The sequence below is a fragment of the Portunus trituberculatus genome, chromosome 20 (genome assembly GCF_017591435.1).
Source record: "Portunus trituberculatus isolate SZX2019 chromosome 20, ASM1759143v1, whole genome shotgun sequence".
In the NCBI taxonomy this organism is placed as follows: Eukaryota; Metazoa; Arthropoda; class Malacostraca; order Decapoda; family Portunidae; genus Portunus; species Portunus trituberculatus.
Genome location: NC_059274.1, coordinates 17,244,079 through 17,259,731, shown reverse-complemented (window position 1 = coordinate 17,259,731; position 15,653 = coordinate 17,244,079). Strand labels below are relative to the sequence as shown.

At 43.1% G+C, this 15,653-nt stretch overlaps 1 protein-coding gene across 13 annotated transcripts in view; it reads right to left on the bottom strand.

The window, feature by feature from the left end:
• Window positions 1-15,653, bottom strand: part of LOC123506585 (disco-interacting protein 2-like) — a 486,450-nt gene that overhangs the window by 10,191 nt on the left and 460,606 nt on the right. For 11 of the 13 annotated variants that reach the window (XM_045258807.1, XM_045258810.1, XM_045258813.1 and 8 more), the window contains 12 exons: window positions 11,716-11,844; window positions 10,174-10,420; window positions 9,799-9,878; window positions 9,032-9,151; window positions 8,107-8,351; window positions 7,640-7,766; window positions 6,909-7,129; window positions 6,191-6,400; window positions 1,738-1,878; window positions 1,278-1,398; window positions 584-818; window positions 30-169 (listed from right to left, as the gene is read on the bottom strand). In XM_045258807.1, coding sequence (XP_045114742.1) covers window positions 30-169; window positions 584-818; window positions 1,278-1,398; window positions 1,738-1,878; window positions 6,191-6,400; window positions 6,909-7,129; window positions 7,640-7,766; window positions 8,107-8,351; window positions 9,032-9,151; window positions 9,799-9,878; window positions 10,174-10,420; window positions 11,716-11,844 — 2,016 coding nt within the window. The remainder of the gene's footprint in view (window positions 1-29; window positions 170-583; window positions 819-1,277; window positions 1,399-1,737; window positions 1,879-6,190; window positions 6,401-6,908; window positions 7,130-7,639; window positions 7,767-8,106; window positions 8,352-9,031; window positions 9,152-9,798; window positions 9,879-10,173; window positions 10,421-11,715; window positions 11,845-15,653) is intronic. The other 2 variants (XM_045258811.1, XM_045258802.1) reach the window with 1 other exon arrangement.

The following is a 15,653-nucleotide window of genomic DNA, read 5'->3' as shown; positions in this document are numbered from 1 at the left end:
AGTTAGGATAAGACGGTTTATTGTCTCACCTCCAGGTAGAACTTGGCCACAGTCCTGCAGTGTGAGGGAAGTGAGGGAGTTCTCCTGGTCGACTCGCACAACACCGTAGCTCAGGCCCTGCATGCTCAACACTCCTCGGCCCACTGCGTTGGCGCCACCGTGGCCCGGCCTGCCACAGACCAATGGTCACGCTTGGTTGCTTCTTAAAATCTTATTTATCTTATAGTGTGTGTGTGTGTGTGTGTGTGTGTGTGTGTGTGTGTGTGTGTGTGTGTGTGTGTGTGTGTGTGTATATATATATATATATATATATATATATATATATATATATATATATATATATATATATATATATATATATATATATATATATATATAACTGATGTTCATTTTATGCAATCTGCAGTTGGTTTTTGCTTTGTCCTTGAGAATACTTTATACTTTATTTAATTTCTTTTAACTTGTCTTTTTAAGATGTCTACCTTAATATTTTTATCATAGTGCTTAAGAATATGGACACTATTGTCTTCCTGCTTTAAAGATTACTTTAGCACACAGTTGACTAACTAGGCAGATTGCTCACCTCCGGACAGAGACAGTGAGGGCTTCTGGGGACGATGCACAGGGACAAATGGCATCTGGCCGGAGACCTTTGCTCTGAAACACAGCGAGGAACTGATCGCAGGAAGAGAGGGACCAAGGGTTGGCTCCATCAGCGACTAGAAGCAAGCGTAGTGACTGGAGACTCACGTCCTTGTGATCTTTGGTGGCCAGCAGACCCCAGTGCAGGTCACGGGACTTGACTACCGCTATGCTGGCTGTGAAGAGAACACTTGCTGTACATATAATTCTACACAGTACCCTTCTTTAACAACATAATCATCAAGGAGTCAATCAGTCAGTGACTGAATGCATTACACTCCACACAGCATGATCATGGCAAAACTCCAGGACAACACTATGACACTTAAGGTAACATATTGGTACTTAAGGTAACATTGCCACTCCAGACAACACAGGCACTTGAGACACCTTTTATTTCACTGACATATCCACACTTTCAAATTTAGCTTGACTTGCTCAAGCTTTCCTTGCAAACTCTTCTCTCTTTATCTTCCAAGTATGGCTGTCCTATCTCAGGGTGTTTTTCACAACTTCCACTGATCTTCACTTCTCTCTACTGGCAGACACTCACACCACACCAACAGAACTCAAGCTGCTATATTCATTAGAAGGATCAGTGTGGAGGTAATAGAGAACATTACAAGTGAAAATACCTTTAAATCTGGTAATCATGTGCATCCAGGAGGCTGGATTCACCTTCATGACGGAGTATGGAATGAATATGACGTGCATGCCGTTGAACACGGAACACAGCATGGAGTGCCACAAGCCAACCTGCAATGCAACTCACAGTCACTGGAGGGAACACTGGCACAAGAGGCACTGCTGATGGACAAGGCTCAGAAAGATGACCATGAAGATCCAGGAATTTATAGAATTAAACACATGAAAAGCCAAAATAAACAAGGTAATGGAAAAGCCAAAATAAACAAGGTAATGAAGAAAATTGTGGTTTGATTGTGGAGTTAAAATTCAGAGAAGAGATATGGTTGGTAGTCATGACAAAAATGTGCCACAAGTTGTGCTGATGCAGCTTTGTTCTGAATGCTAAACTCTCTATCAAGTTAAAAAAGCAACACAACAAAGGTAAAGGAGAAGTGACACTTTTCTCACCTCTCTCTTGAAGTCGAGGACACAGACGGCCACCTCTCCTTCGGTGTAGTTGCAGGCAGAGGTGAGTGTGCGACAGTGGGCCAACATTGCTGTCCGCGTCACCACCACTCCCTTCACCGAGCCGTCCTTGTCTGTGCAGTACTGCCAACACAGAGCGGTCTTAGCAACTCTGCTCCACCAACACTTCCACTACACTACAATTTGTTCTTCAATCTTATTCAACCCTCACTTATCAATGGAGGGGGGGGATAAGGGGATGAGGGGAGAGTAACTATAGTACAATAAAGTTTACTTTTATCAAAAAAATCTAAATAAAATAAAAATAAATAAATACATATAAGAAAAAGATCCCAGCAATATTTAGTTTTTAAATTTGTCTTTCACTTTTAGCAAAACCACTACTGAAGGAGAAGATACACTGCAGTAATTTATTTTTTGGTAGTGTAAAACTGATCTTTGAATATTATCAAGCTATTGGTGAAGAAAATGCATGATATTTCCAAGTCCAGATCAGAAATATAAAATGTCCCCTATTCTATATTCTCCTAAGCTTTTCTTTCCCAAACATTTCCACTGCAATCTTTCAGAATCTGTCTTTCAATGAGTTCAAACCCTAAATACAAAACTGAACCATACTAATATTTCCCAGGGAAACACCAGAAATTGGAGGTGTTTCTCTTTATAGTGATTAATTTATTATATTTATATACCAATTCTTCTAAAGGTTCTGTAAAAAAATTACATTGTCAGGTGATCAGGACTGTCTAGTCCTGATCACATGACAATGTAATTTTTTTCTGTAATTCCTGTTTTTCCTCCAGTCAAAACTTTTTATATGATTAACAAAGAAAAAATGGAGCTTCCCATTGTAGGAAGCCACCACTGACACGACACACACAGCCTCACATGACGTGACACTTGACACACCAGCACTGCCCATGTGTTACCTAAGTAGGCTGAAGGAAGTGTGTCTCCACTACCCATAAACAATACTATACTTTCCCTATATTTACAGTATATATATATATATATATATATATATATATATATATATATATATATATATATATATATATATATATATATATATATATATCATTAGAGGTTAGTGTTTATACTTTTCTGTCAAAACTTTAAGTTGTAAACCTATCGTCTTTTGACTCGTGATTATCAGTATTGTTTGATAAGAGAGAAGAAAGCAATCAGTGTGAAGTAAGTTTGATCTGATCATGAACTTGTTCCTCCTGCACACTGTGAAGCAAGACTGACCCCATGGCACGTGAGGACAGCAGACCACCGAGTGAACACCTCGGTCAAGAGTAAATGCTGCTGATAGCCACTGTGGGTCACATGGTGGTCACTGGGGGCACTAAACACACACACACACACACACACACACACACACACACACACACACACACACACACACACACACACACACACACACACACACACACTACATCTATGACAAACTCAACAGGTTAAGACTATGGTTTATCAGTTTCCAGAGAAAGATTTACTTTTGTTTTTAGAATTTCCCTCAACATCTCACACAAAATGGAAGAGCAGCTTGATGGCAAGTGTGGCTTGCTTTGACTTGGTCTTTCATTATCCAACAGTTAGTGCCACTATCTCTACTGGTGCCAGTCACTACTGTGTTGTGTGGCCATGGCTACTGTGCCTTGAGGCCTCTAACTGCATTGATATTGACTCAAAACCTGCCACAATGTGAGGCATAGCCTGCCATGACATGACACAGCTTGCTGTAACTTGAGGCCACTGGGTCTGTTGGCATTCAGTGACACCACAGGTGAAGTCAGTGAAGCCGACACACAGCTGTGCTGGATGGCTTTGTTCTGTTCTCCAAAATTTTTGACTCCTGCACCTGGCAAGTGACCTAGACACTGGGCTTTGCTTGATTGTGGGTGCAGGTGACCAGTGTTTGGTGGGGTGTGACAGGCTGCATCTTCCACACCATCACTACATCTGTGAGTTCACCTCTCACAGCATAATGTTTAATTCTGACAAAGATCATGTGTTACCCTTGTCACTCTCCACCAAACAATGACCACCTACACCCACCCTTAAGCATGGCTCGATCTTTAGTTGAGATGGACACCTCCCATAAAAATTCCAAATTATTTGCTCATAAACAGCTGAGGAGAACATTATTTGAGAATAAAGTAAAGCCATCAGGAACATTGTTGCTCTCAATTAAATGACTTCCACTGTGCAAGAACCTTGGAAGTATTTAGGAAGTGCATCTCAGTTTTTGCAAAATAATGAAGTGCTCACAACACTGCTACTGAAATCTACACAAATTAAATAAATCTTTGGGTGAAACGTACTAATTTGCAAAAAAAAGTAATTTTCAAAGTGAAAAATATTCCTGAATAAACAATATACTATCATAACTAATTTTTGTACAGCTCTTCTTCACCAAATAAGTTTCTTTCCTTAGTATGTCATAAGAGACTGTACGGAATGAATTCAGACTACCAGTCAGTGAAACTGGCCTCTAGCAGAGTTAGTGACCAGCTATAACTAAAGTATTGATCACAATACTTATCACTACAACCAAACAAATGGCAAGTACAGTACAAAGCCTCCACAGCCCCAAGAACTTATGCATGTGCAGTAACTGTGTTTGGTACAACTATAAGGGCACGGGAAGCACTCCTATGCCATCCAAGCTGTGCACACAGAGGGAGGGAAGGGGGAGGGGACGGCCAAGGGATGGCCGAGGCTCACACCACTGAGGACTTTATGCGAGTAAGGCTCTGCTGGAAGGTCTGTTTGGTTTACAAGAAGACAGGGACACAAAACATTTCATTTAGAAATGACACACAGTGATGGTTGTGGATGAGAGGGTGAAAGACTGAAGGCCATAAAGCAAAGCAATGATTTTTCAAATGATGTACAGGAGTTGGGAGGTCTTCAAGTACATTTAGAAAATGGTTATTGTAGCAGTACATTTGCTGGCAAACAAGTTATTGGATGGGGAGCAGATGCTTTGATCCACAATATTTTGGGCCAATGGACAGCTCCTCAGCCTGCAGGAGCGCAGTGCACTGCAGCACAAACAGCTCATCTCGCCACCATTCACACCAACACATGCACAAACTTGGCACATCACTCTGACAAAATGAACGTGAAGCCTCGAGTATCTCCCTCCACGGCAGGAGAGGAGTCACCACACACTTGAAGTCTCAGGACTAAAAGGGTCACCGAGAGAGGTGGTGGCGGTGGCAGTGGCGGCAGCCCAGGCACAGCTGGTGTGGCTTGAACCAAGGGAAAAACAGCCACAGGCCGGCACTCTACACTTGATATTGATATCTATCAACTCAGGTTTTGCTTTGACAAAAACAGTGAATGAGTTGTGCAGCAAATCTGGTGTTAACATTGTGGACGAGAAAAATGCTCTATTAAATACTTCAGTGATTAGCTTTCCACTTCTTGTACCAACATACATCAGTGGACACTACATGGTGGCAGGTCACACTTTTACTATAAGAAGTTCAATCCATTTGTACTTTGCATATAAACCTTTAATTCAATTCAACATATGAAAGTAACTGTACACTGACATTTACACAGCAGTATCTTTCCACAATCTTGCTTATTTACATAAGGTTTTATCTGTCACAGGCTGAGTTTATTGCATTTTGTGCTTTGCTGGAGGCTCTGGAGCAGCCATCAGTGCAGAGAGGGTGCTGGATGGGACAGCATAGTACTGGGTTCAAGCACCACATTACACATAGGTTTCAGGTTGGTCAGGGAAACAACATCTTGAAAACTTTTACCTGTCTCACCCCCTCATCCCTGCCTCTTGGTGATAGCTGGGTCAGCTAGTGAGAACAATCATCATTACAATCATGATCCAAGCCTCTCCTCACATCCAATGAAAAGCCATGAGGTGGACACTCACTAACTAGTGTTCTAAGACTCACTGAGACCTCAAAAATTGGTAACATCTTTTAAAATACTTAGTGACAACATGCAAAACAATATCATGATCAATTATTTAAAATGAGCAAGCCATTATAAGGTGATTCTATTGTAAGTGTTGAGCTTCTGCCTGTGTCTACCATGGCTTGTGGAAAAGACCTGATACATGTCTCGGTGGTGGTGGTGGTGGTGGAATGTGATGAGCAAGGGAGGTGCACACTGTGTGGGAGGAGGGGAGCCCCACCAAAGGGAGGAGAGAGGGCAAGGTGTGCTCTTATCTCAATTATTCTATATGACAAAAGATACGTCATCTCAAAAAGCATTTGTGATATTGACAGATTTAGTTTCAGTCTTATGATGTTTCTCTGACTTCAACTCATGAACCAAGAGACTGCAGGTTCAGTTAGGCTCTGATTGCAACATTGAAGTGACTGTGCAGTGTGACATGAGCTTTGTACTGCCGAGGGCCGGCCAGCACAAGACACCACCGGCCGGGACGTCTCACCTCTATGTATGCCGCCGTGTCGTCTGAGTGTCTGGGAGGCGTCTGCCAGTCCTTGGGAGGCTTGGGCAGGTGGTCGGTGATGAACCAGGTCAACTTAGGCCACCCTTTGAAGGACACCACTTCCCCAGCACTGGTCTTGGGGATACCCTTGAAGCACGCCTCAGAGGTTAAGGCCACTGACACCCCACAGCTGCCCAGCAGGAACCCGATCTAGAAGATAAACCAAATTCAGTGGTGGGCAAAGTTTAGGTAAAGCTTGATATCAAAATTCTATTCTTTATCATACCAGAACTATAAAGGTATCTCTGACTGCTTGCTTCAACTCACACCAACTGAAGAACAGAACCAAAACTATGGTGCCAAGAGACACAAGACACACTGTTCACCACTCTGGTGAGCTGCTGCTGCTGCTACACACACACACACACACACACACACACACACACACACACACACACCAGAGAAATGCAATACTAAAACAATGGTAAAAATTCTAATCATGAATACATACAGTCTTCACACAATACTCATCAATTAAATTCACATCCATCTTTCTATGCACAAGTGTTTTTTTCATGTAATCCAGGTCAACCTGACATCCCATGCCATGGTGTCTATGTCCACAACAGATGGGGAAAGAACACACTGAGTCAGACTGACCCAATGTAGGTGAACTGACAAGACAAGACAAAGGAACAGGCAAGGCAAGATCGCTTACTTGCTGTGACCCTGCATCTCTTCTTGACAGTGGCACTTCAATGGGAACGGGGACCAGCCCAGCCTGCAGACATGCGTAGAATGCACACATAAAGGAGACAGGGTCATTGTTAGGGTAGACAAGAGCCACACGGTCACCCGGCATCACCGTGCCCTCCCCTCGACCCCCAAGGCGGGTCAGCAGGTTGTATGCCATCTTCTGTGATCTGCTTAACAATTTACCTGAAAGCAAATGAGCTCAGTGATAAGACTGATTGATTGAGAGAGAGAGAGAGAGAGAGAGAGAGAGAGAGAGAGAGAGAGAGAGAGAGAGAGAGAGAGAGAGAGAGAGAGAGAGAGAGAGAGAGAGAGAGAAACTGTCTGTTCTTAAATGACCTGTGCATATATTTCACTCACTAAACAATAGTTGTGTGTGCTGACACTGGAACACATTTAGCAAGGTGGCAAGAGTTCTGGCCAACACTGTGTGGTCATGGCCAGCACTCAAGTACCATACACCATTCAGTTCTACACTCAATGTCTTCTGGTCCATTTTGAATCTATAAATTATCAGGTTTTGTAGGGAGACCTTCAGTACAGTGCTGGCCTTTAGATTGACAAAAAAACACAAACTATAGTGGAAGTGAATGCCAAAAGTGTTTTGGCTTATGATCACAACTATACTTGGCTCTGTAACTTACAACACCATTCAAAACTCCACTCAAAGACAGAACTAGGTTGACAAACTCATACCATAAGTAAGAGAGACGGAGAGCTTTCCGTTGGCATCCAGGACTGTGGCCACGGGTGCCTTGTAGCCAGACGAGGAGCCATAGCGGTACACTGCATCCTCCACGGACCGAGGGAGGCCAGCAGGAATCTGGAAATTTGTGTGGATTTACACTATGTACTGCAGCTGGTTTTCTCCTTTAACATTGCTACATCAACTGTTCAACCTCTGTCCCCAAAGATGACTGTCTCATCAGTGCATAGACAATTTCATTTACTCTGTCAAAAGATTAATTTTGAGATGAAGATCAGTCACACAGATCCCTCCACTCCACACCTCAAGTAAACTCTGATGTGTGTGTGTGTGTGTGTGTGTGTGTGTGTGTGTGTGTGCATCCCTGGTGATGGTAAATAAAGCAGGGGAGTGCTTGTACTGTTACACAAGATCACACAATTAAGAGATAGTGTGTGTATGATGTGTGTCAACTCACCACCAACTGTTCTCCTCTGGCTGGGGTCATCACCATTCCCTCTGGCTTGGGAGCATTTGGGTCTTTGGGATTGGCAGCAATTTCCAGATCTTCTTCGTCATCGAGGTAAAACTCTGGAAGAGGTCGTCTTTTTGGTCTCTTGAGTGTGTTGAGAAGTTGCTGAATCTTGTTAGAAACTTTCCAGCGTCCAGTTCCTCTCCAATTTTCTGGAAAATGATAGAGAGCGTCTCTCCATCCGTCTGAGTCTGTGAGAGCAAAGACGGAGACCGAGAGCCCACAGCAATGTCCCAGGTTAGTACAGGAGTGTCTCGCCAGATAACCCTATTAGCTGGGATGCACTATATAATTAAAAAGTTAACAAGTCTATATTAAAACCTTGAGATAAGCCAAGTTTTAACAGAAGCTGTTAATATTTAAAATATTCCCCAAAAAACATAATATATCAAAATATCCCTGTGCAGTCCATCTAGAGCAGGGAAACACCACCACCAGGTGGAAAACATTAAACAACAGACTCATTTGAAAAGTTACAAATGGTCAAGGAAGTAATGAGACAGAAAAGTGGAGATAATCATAAGATTCTCAAAACAAAAGCAAGAGTTTATGAAGGAAATAAATATAAGAACATTCTCAAGAACTGGAGGAGGAGCAGATGATCTGAAACACATGTTAGAGAGGATGCATTACATGAGAGCAGGAATACCAAGTACTGCTAAGGAACCAAAACAAGCAAAACTCTGTGCCAACGTCAACAACTATTACTTGTGATGGCAATGCTGGCGACACACACGGCATCACCAGACTGGCAAGCAAACGTTTAGCATCAATGCAAACATTGTACTGGATCAGAGAGGTAATCTGTCATTACAAGCATCTGACACAAGGATCTCTACACAACACAGATTTCCTTCGCCCCGAGGCTCACCGGCATCAGAAGAGGACTGTCTGCTGGAGGCGGGGCCAGAGTAGCGGGTGATGCGGTCATCACGGGGCATCCGGGCGTTGCCACTGCCTGTGTTGTTGGTCACGTCTGGCGGCTGTGAAACTGCAATCATTTGTAAAGTGTATGAGCTACACAACACTGTCTTCCTGTTGCAGCTTCTGTGTGGACCAAAGTAATGTATTGCAAACACTTGTGAACTGTCTCAGCTACACAACAATTAATTCTAACTGACCAAAGTAAGAAAAGAAAAGAAAAGAAACAAACAAAATAGCAATTTCCTCAACCATGGTGTCTGGAAACCAGGGAAGTGGACACACACACACACGTCTGACTCATCAAACATTTACTTTGTGACGTGGGTTGAGCGTGAGGCAAAGTGATAAAAAAAAAATTTCTTCAGCAATTTCCAGACATGATGTCATCATGAAGCAGAAGATAAATTGCAAACATTCATGAACTTGGTGAGCATTTGAACACATACACCACACTGCAGCTCATGTGCCGCCAACACTCCTCAACAACAATGCTCAAGCACCCTTTGTGCACCCTGTCTGCCTCACATGAAGACCAGCCACCCTGCCACCTCAACACTGCCAGGCCAGCTCACTGACTTGCCGAGTGACTACTCTCCATGTGAGACTTTTCCATCCAGCAGGTCAGGTCAGACACTGAGCAAGGCTGCCTTGGGAGTGAGGTCCCAGCCTGCTGCTCTGAGGTCAGACACAGCAACACAGCACCCAGTGACTCACATGAGGTAATGCTGCGCATGGGGTCGGGCACGTCCGTCATCTCTCGTCTCCTCCTCTCCTCCTCGCCGCCATTGCTCAGACTGCCCAGGAAAGAAAATGCACTCATCATTCTGCTGGTCTCAAGTTGTACAACTTACAACTGATCATCTCTACTGATAATAACATTTATATCTATCAACACACATGGTTGGCAAACCCACATAGGGTGGCCACCACCAAACACCACTACACTGCTCACCCTACTTATAGTTATTCTTATTGCATATTCTTAAGTGTGTCAATCTCAATCTCTCTCTCTCTCTCTCTCTGTAGCCATGATCAGCCTCCATCATGGCCTGGAGAGTCAAACAGTGCAGAAGTGGGGGCCGGCCTGACCTGTGTGGAGGGACAGGGGGCAGGGGCTGCTGCTGCTTGGGCTGCATGGGGTGGGGCGGGGTGTGGTGACTGCTGCTGGAGCTGCTAGCAGGTGTGCCTCCCCCGCTGCCATGTGAGGGCACCTGTGGTGGTGGCAGCAGGAGTGGTGTGCGTGTGACCTCTGGCGTGCCCTGTGACCCGCTGTGACCCCCGCTGCTTCCAAGGCTGCCTTCGGCTGTCACACTGTCCTCATCACTGTCCTCCGAGTCTGTCGGATTTGTGTCAAGCATTAGGAGGGGAGAGAGAGAGAGAGAGAGAGAGAGAGAGAGAGAGAGAGAGAGAGAGAGAGAGAGAGAGAGAGAGAGAGAGAGAGAATAGAAAGTATTATGCAGGCAAACCATGGGAGGAGGAAACCAGGCAGTTAGCAAGATAAGAAGAGTTCTAGTGTAAATAGTAGTAAAGGAGAGATGTTGTTAGAGAAAAAAAAAAAAGTATGGGTTAGGTTAGGTTAAAGAAAAATTGAGCATAACAGCAAAGACTGGGAGACTCAAAAACTTGACTACAAGCTGATGAACCCTGTAGGAAAAAATAATAGTAAATAATGATGGTGATGAGGAAGGGTAAAGGTCAACAGTACTCTTTGCATGTTTGGTGGGGGGGGGTTCCACTCATTCAGCTTTATTAGAAAGGGTGGAATCAAAAGCTTTTCATCTCATCAACTCCCCTCCTCTGACTGACTGTCTTCACCCTCTTTCTCACCACCAAAATGTTGCAATCCCTTTCTATCTTTTATTGCTATTTTCATGCTAACTTCTTATTGATCTTGCTAACTGCATACCTCCCCTCCTCCTGTGGCCTCGCTGCACAAGGCTTTCTTCTTCCTCTCATCTCTATTCTGTCCAATTCTCTAATACAAGAGTTAACCAGTACTCTCAATCATTCATACCTTTCACTGGTAAACTCTGGAACTCCCTGCCTGCTTCTGTATTTCCATCTTCCTTCAACTTAACTTCTTTTAAGAGAGAGGTGTTAAGACATTTGTCCCAAGCTTTTGACTAATTCTTTCACATCTTTTATGGAGACTGCAATTCCAATAGGCCTTTTTTTTTTTCCCCTAGCACTTCTCCCTAAAAAAAGAAAAAAAAAAAAAAAAATAAATAAATAAACAAATAAATAAATAATACAGGCAGACAGACCAGCCATCCAACACTGCCAGGAAAAATAAGAACGGTGAAAGAAAGTGGTCGTCAACAGGTAGATGGACAAGGCAACCAAACCTGCAAGGAAAAATAAGGCTGGTAAAAGAGGATGGTGATGAGGAAGGGTGGGAGTCAATAGGCAGATAGACAAGGCATCCAACATTGAAAGGAAAATTAAGGATGGTGAAAGATGATGGTGATGAGGAAGGATGGAAGTCAACAGGCAGACAGGTAAGGAAAAACAAGACTGGTGAAAGAGGATTGTGATGATGAAGGTGGAGGTCAACAGGCAGATAGACCAGCCATCCAACACTGCAAGGAAAAACAAGGCTGGTGATGAGGAAGGGTGACGGGAGGAGCTCACCTGAGTCGCGATGGTGTCTATCGGGGGAGCGTGCCGTCATCACCGAGGAACGCTTGGAGGGCAGCGGCAGGTTCTTGGGTCGTGACTGGTACTGTGCCAACGCCTCCTTGACCGCCTCCTGCCGCACCTCTGCAACACCCACCACACCATTAATGCCTCGCCTCCCTGCCTGCTGCTCCACTTCTTTCCCCCCAAAAAAACTCATTGCCTAGTCCTCATTCATTGGCAGTGAAGAGAAGTATATTTTTGCTAACTAGGTATTTACTTTACACAATTTATTCTTCATCCTCTAAATTAAAGTCTTTTTAGTACTAGTGATGTATGGTTTTTTTTTATCAGTCTGCAATTAATGTGTTATGAATCACTATCATTAATCTTCTCAGACTTCACAGCATTAAAGGAACGACTAATAAGTGATTTACAATGGAAAGAAGAGCTTTGTTGCATTCAGAATTAATTTGTAATCAAAGTCTGCAGAAAATAATTGTTCTTGTACCTCCAATGCTAAATGTACACATAAATGAACAAAACCTTGAATGATCCATAAGAAGAAATAAGAGATTAGTACAAAATGCTTTAAAACTCATCAGGAAAAACAATTTTGAGAAGTGTTCCCTCTTGGTGCCCTAACACTTGCCCTCACTGGTCCCAGACACAGGAAGCAGAACAAGTGTGCCCTACAGATGTGGACAGCAACACTACCACACTCATTGCCATTTCCCCATCAATATTTAGCCACAATGAACAACCTTCCCCGGTGTTGCAATATACAGCATCCCCACAACCAAATTGCTATATACTGTACACATGTTAATTGAATTCCACAACTATTTCACCTACATGTCCATATTTGCTTGACATTATTACAGAATCACACAATGGTCTTACTCTGGCAGACAAAATAATTCTTTTAGTCTAGTAAAGTTACATAATAATCACTGTGAGCATAACATTATAATGTCAATACTGCTGTGGTTACTGCTTGTCTTTCCTGAGAGTTAGTTAAGAGGCTGCATGTGGGAGTCAGGTTAGATGAGGTGAGGTGAGGTGATGCAGTATGATGTAAAGTGAGGTGATATGAGATGAGGTGATGTGATATGATGTGATATATGATGCAATGTGAGGTAAGGTTGTGTGATGTGATGTGTGATGTGATATGATATGATATGAGGCGAGGTGAGCTGATGTGAGATGAAGCGATATGATGCAATGTAAGATGCAGCGAGGTGAGATGAGATGAGATGAGATGAGATGAGCTAAGGTAAAGTAAGGTCACGTGATGTGATAAGATGTGATATGAGATGAGATGAGATGAGATGAGCTAAGGTAAGGTAAGGTCATGTGATGTGATATGAGGTGAGATAAGACAAAATGAGAATGAGATTAGCTCAGATCAGAAGGGAGCCTGGTACACTTTGAACCAGCCTTGGAGTCAAGTCATCAATGACCAGGAGTACACTTTCAATGTGGTGAGAATGATGGTCACATCATCAGTTGTTGGAAATAGCTCAGTTGTTCCCCTGGCCTGTCAAGACACACTGGCTGCTGTGCTGTGTGAGGAGGGAGTGAGGGAGCTGGTGGGCCTGAGTCTTGGCCACACCACACAAGGCACACTGTGCACCACAAAGTTGCTCCTCTGCCAGCTCTCCACACTTCTTCAGGAGGTGGAATGAGACCATGCAAGGCATTTCCAACCATTTCTTGTCTGACCATCATTCTCAACAAACTAGAACACTGAAGGCACTCATTCTGACTGAGGCATTCAGTGAAGAATCTATCATTGGTTAAGAGGAGGTCAATACTAATTATGATTAGTTAAGGTACAGCAAGATATGGTAAAACTAGAATACACTTTAAAAGAACAGAAATGAGATGAAAAGTATCAAAATGAAGTGAGATGAGATGAAATGCAAGGTGAGGTGAGGTTTGATTAAATTAAATCAGATAACCTGTAGAAGATTTGATTAGGTCAGGTGAAAGATAAGAAAGCATAACCTGAGGACTGATGGCTGAGGAACACAATACACTGAAACAGTAATGACACACATGGGTATCAAGTATACAATTCTAAAACAAAGTGAATCAGCCAGATAGACAATTGATATGATTCTGTACGTTTAATCAAGTTCACCTCAGTTTCATGAACACAGACATTGCTAAGGTGTTGCGTGGAGATGCCTTGTGTTGCAGGAGTGTTGCACCATGCACACCAACACCCACATACCGGCAACACCACACAACACAGGTCTAGCCTCACACTACCACCACTAACACTATCCCTATTCTACACCTTTAATCAGCACAATGAAGGCAGGTGTCTGTATATCAGGTAACAAGGTAATCTAATAAAAAAAAAAAAAAAAAAAACAGGGAGTATTTTGCAAGTGGCTAAAATAAACCTGATGTGACAAAAAGCGACCTGATGCAAGAGTCAATCATTGTGTTACTTACCTTGCTCCTTCCTCAATGCTTGCTTTCCTTAAAATATATAACCTACATGATACACTCTCTCTCTCTCTCTCTCTCTCTCTCTCTCTCTCTCTCTCTCTCTCTCCAGTCAGTCAAACAAAACGGGAGGTAAGGAGGAGGAGTGGGTTCCCAGACTGTGGTGGACGGCAGGACGAGACTCGGCAAGCAGGGAGTTAACACATGTACGAGTAGTGGTGCGTCGATAGGGAGATTGAAAAGATGAGATAGATTGATGAATAGGAATGACAGGTGGTGAAAAGCAGGCATGTCTTATACAAGCACTGCCACGAGTAGGTCTAATGGCTTCCTGCAACTTTCCTTACGAGAGAGAGAGAGAGAGAGAGAGAATGATGAGGTTAAGGCCCGTATTCTGAAACGCTTTGCTCTCTCACCATCACTGCTTTCCAAAGACTACAGCAGTTGAAGATACTCGTGTTTTTAAGGAGATTTTTATGGTTCTGGTGATGAACTGGCACGATTTCTAGTTTATTAAAAGGAGAAACTCTTGAAAACCTGGCTAGTTGTCTCTGTGTCCTTGGAAAACTGTCGTAGTGAGAGGGGAAGGCGTTTCTGAATATAACCTAAATGTACACAATTAATAGAGAGACAAATAGATGGGTGGACGGGGCTGTTGGTTCGTGTCGCCTCCAAACAAACAATCATTCACAGCCAGTACTTGGAAATGGTTATCAGGACTAATTAAACGTGACGCAGGGCAACGGGTGACGCACTACCGGTCACCGACGCCACGCCACGCCAGGGCAGCCGCCCGCTCCTTTTCCGCCCCTCCTGTTTGTCCCTTAATATAAGAAGGGGGGAGGGGTATAGCTTTGTTCTCTCACCACGTCTATCTTCAAAGGACACAAAGATAAGTTCGGTTCTTATATATATATATATATATATATATATATATATATATATATATATATATATATATATATATATATTTGTTTTCCGTGCAGCAGAGACTGTTAAACTATTACGAGAGACAAGAACATACCCTTGAGAACACCTTTACGTAATTAACTTCAGCTTCAGCCTGACTAAAGTATAGAATCCTCACACCAGAGGCATGAAAACACCCTTGAACACACCAATAACTCCCACCTGAAGTCTTTAACTCCTTCAGTAGCATGACGCGTATCCATATTCATTCTGGTTACTATTTGGTGATTTTATACAACTTCAGAAAAGAGCGGAAACTGTGGCCATTAATCTTCTGACCTTAATAGACCCTTCCTTATGTCAATTAAATAGTCTAATCGTGCACAAATCTCAAAGTAAAAATATGTCCCACTACTGAAGGGGTTAAAGTGTAGATTCCTTTTTGAAAACACCCTTGTAAACACCAACAACTCCCAACAGAACCTGCTGAAAGAGAAGTCAGGATTCGAGAAGCCTTACCCTTTAAAAATACGTTCCCTCGACCCCAAACGCTCAGCAGGTGTCAGGACAAGAACACCTCCATA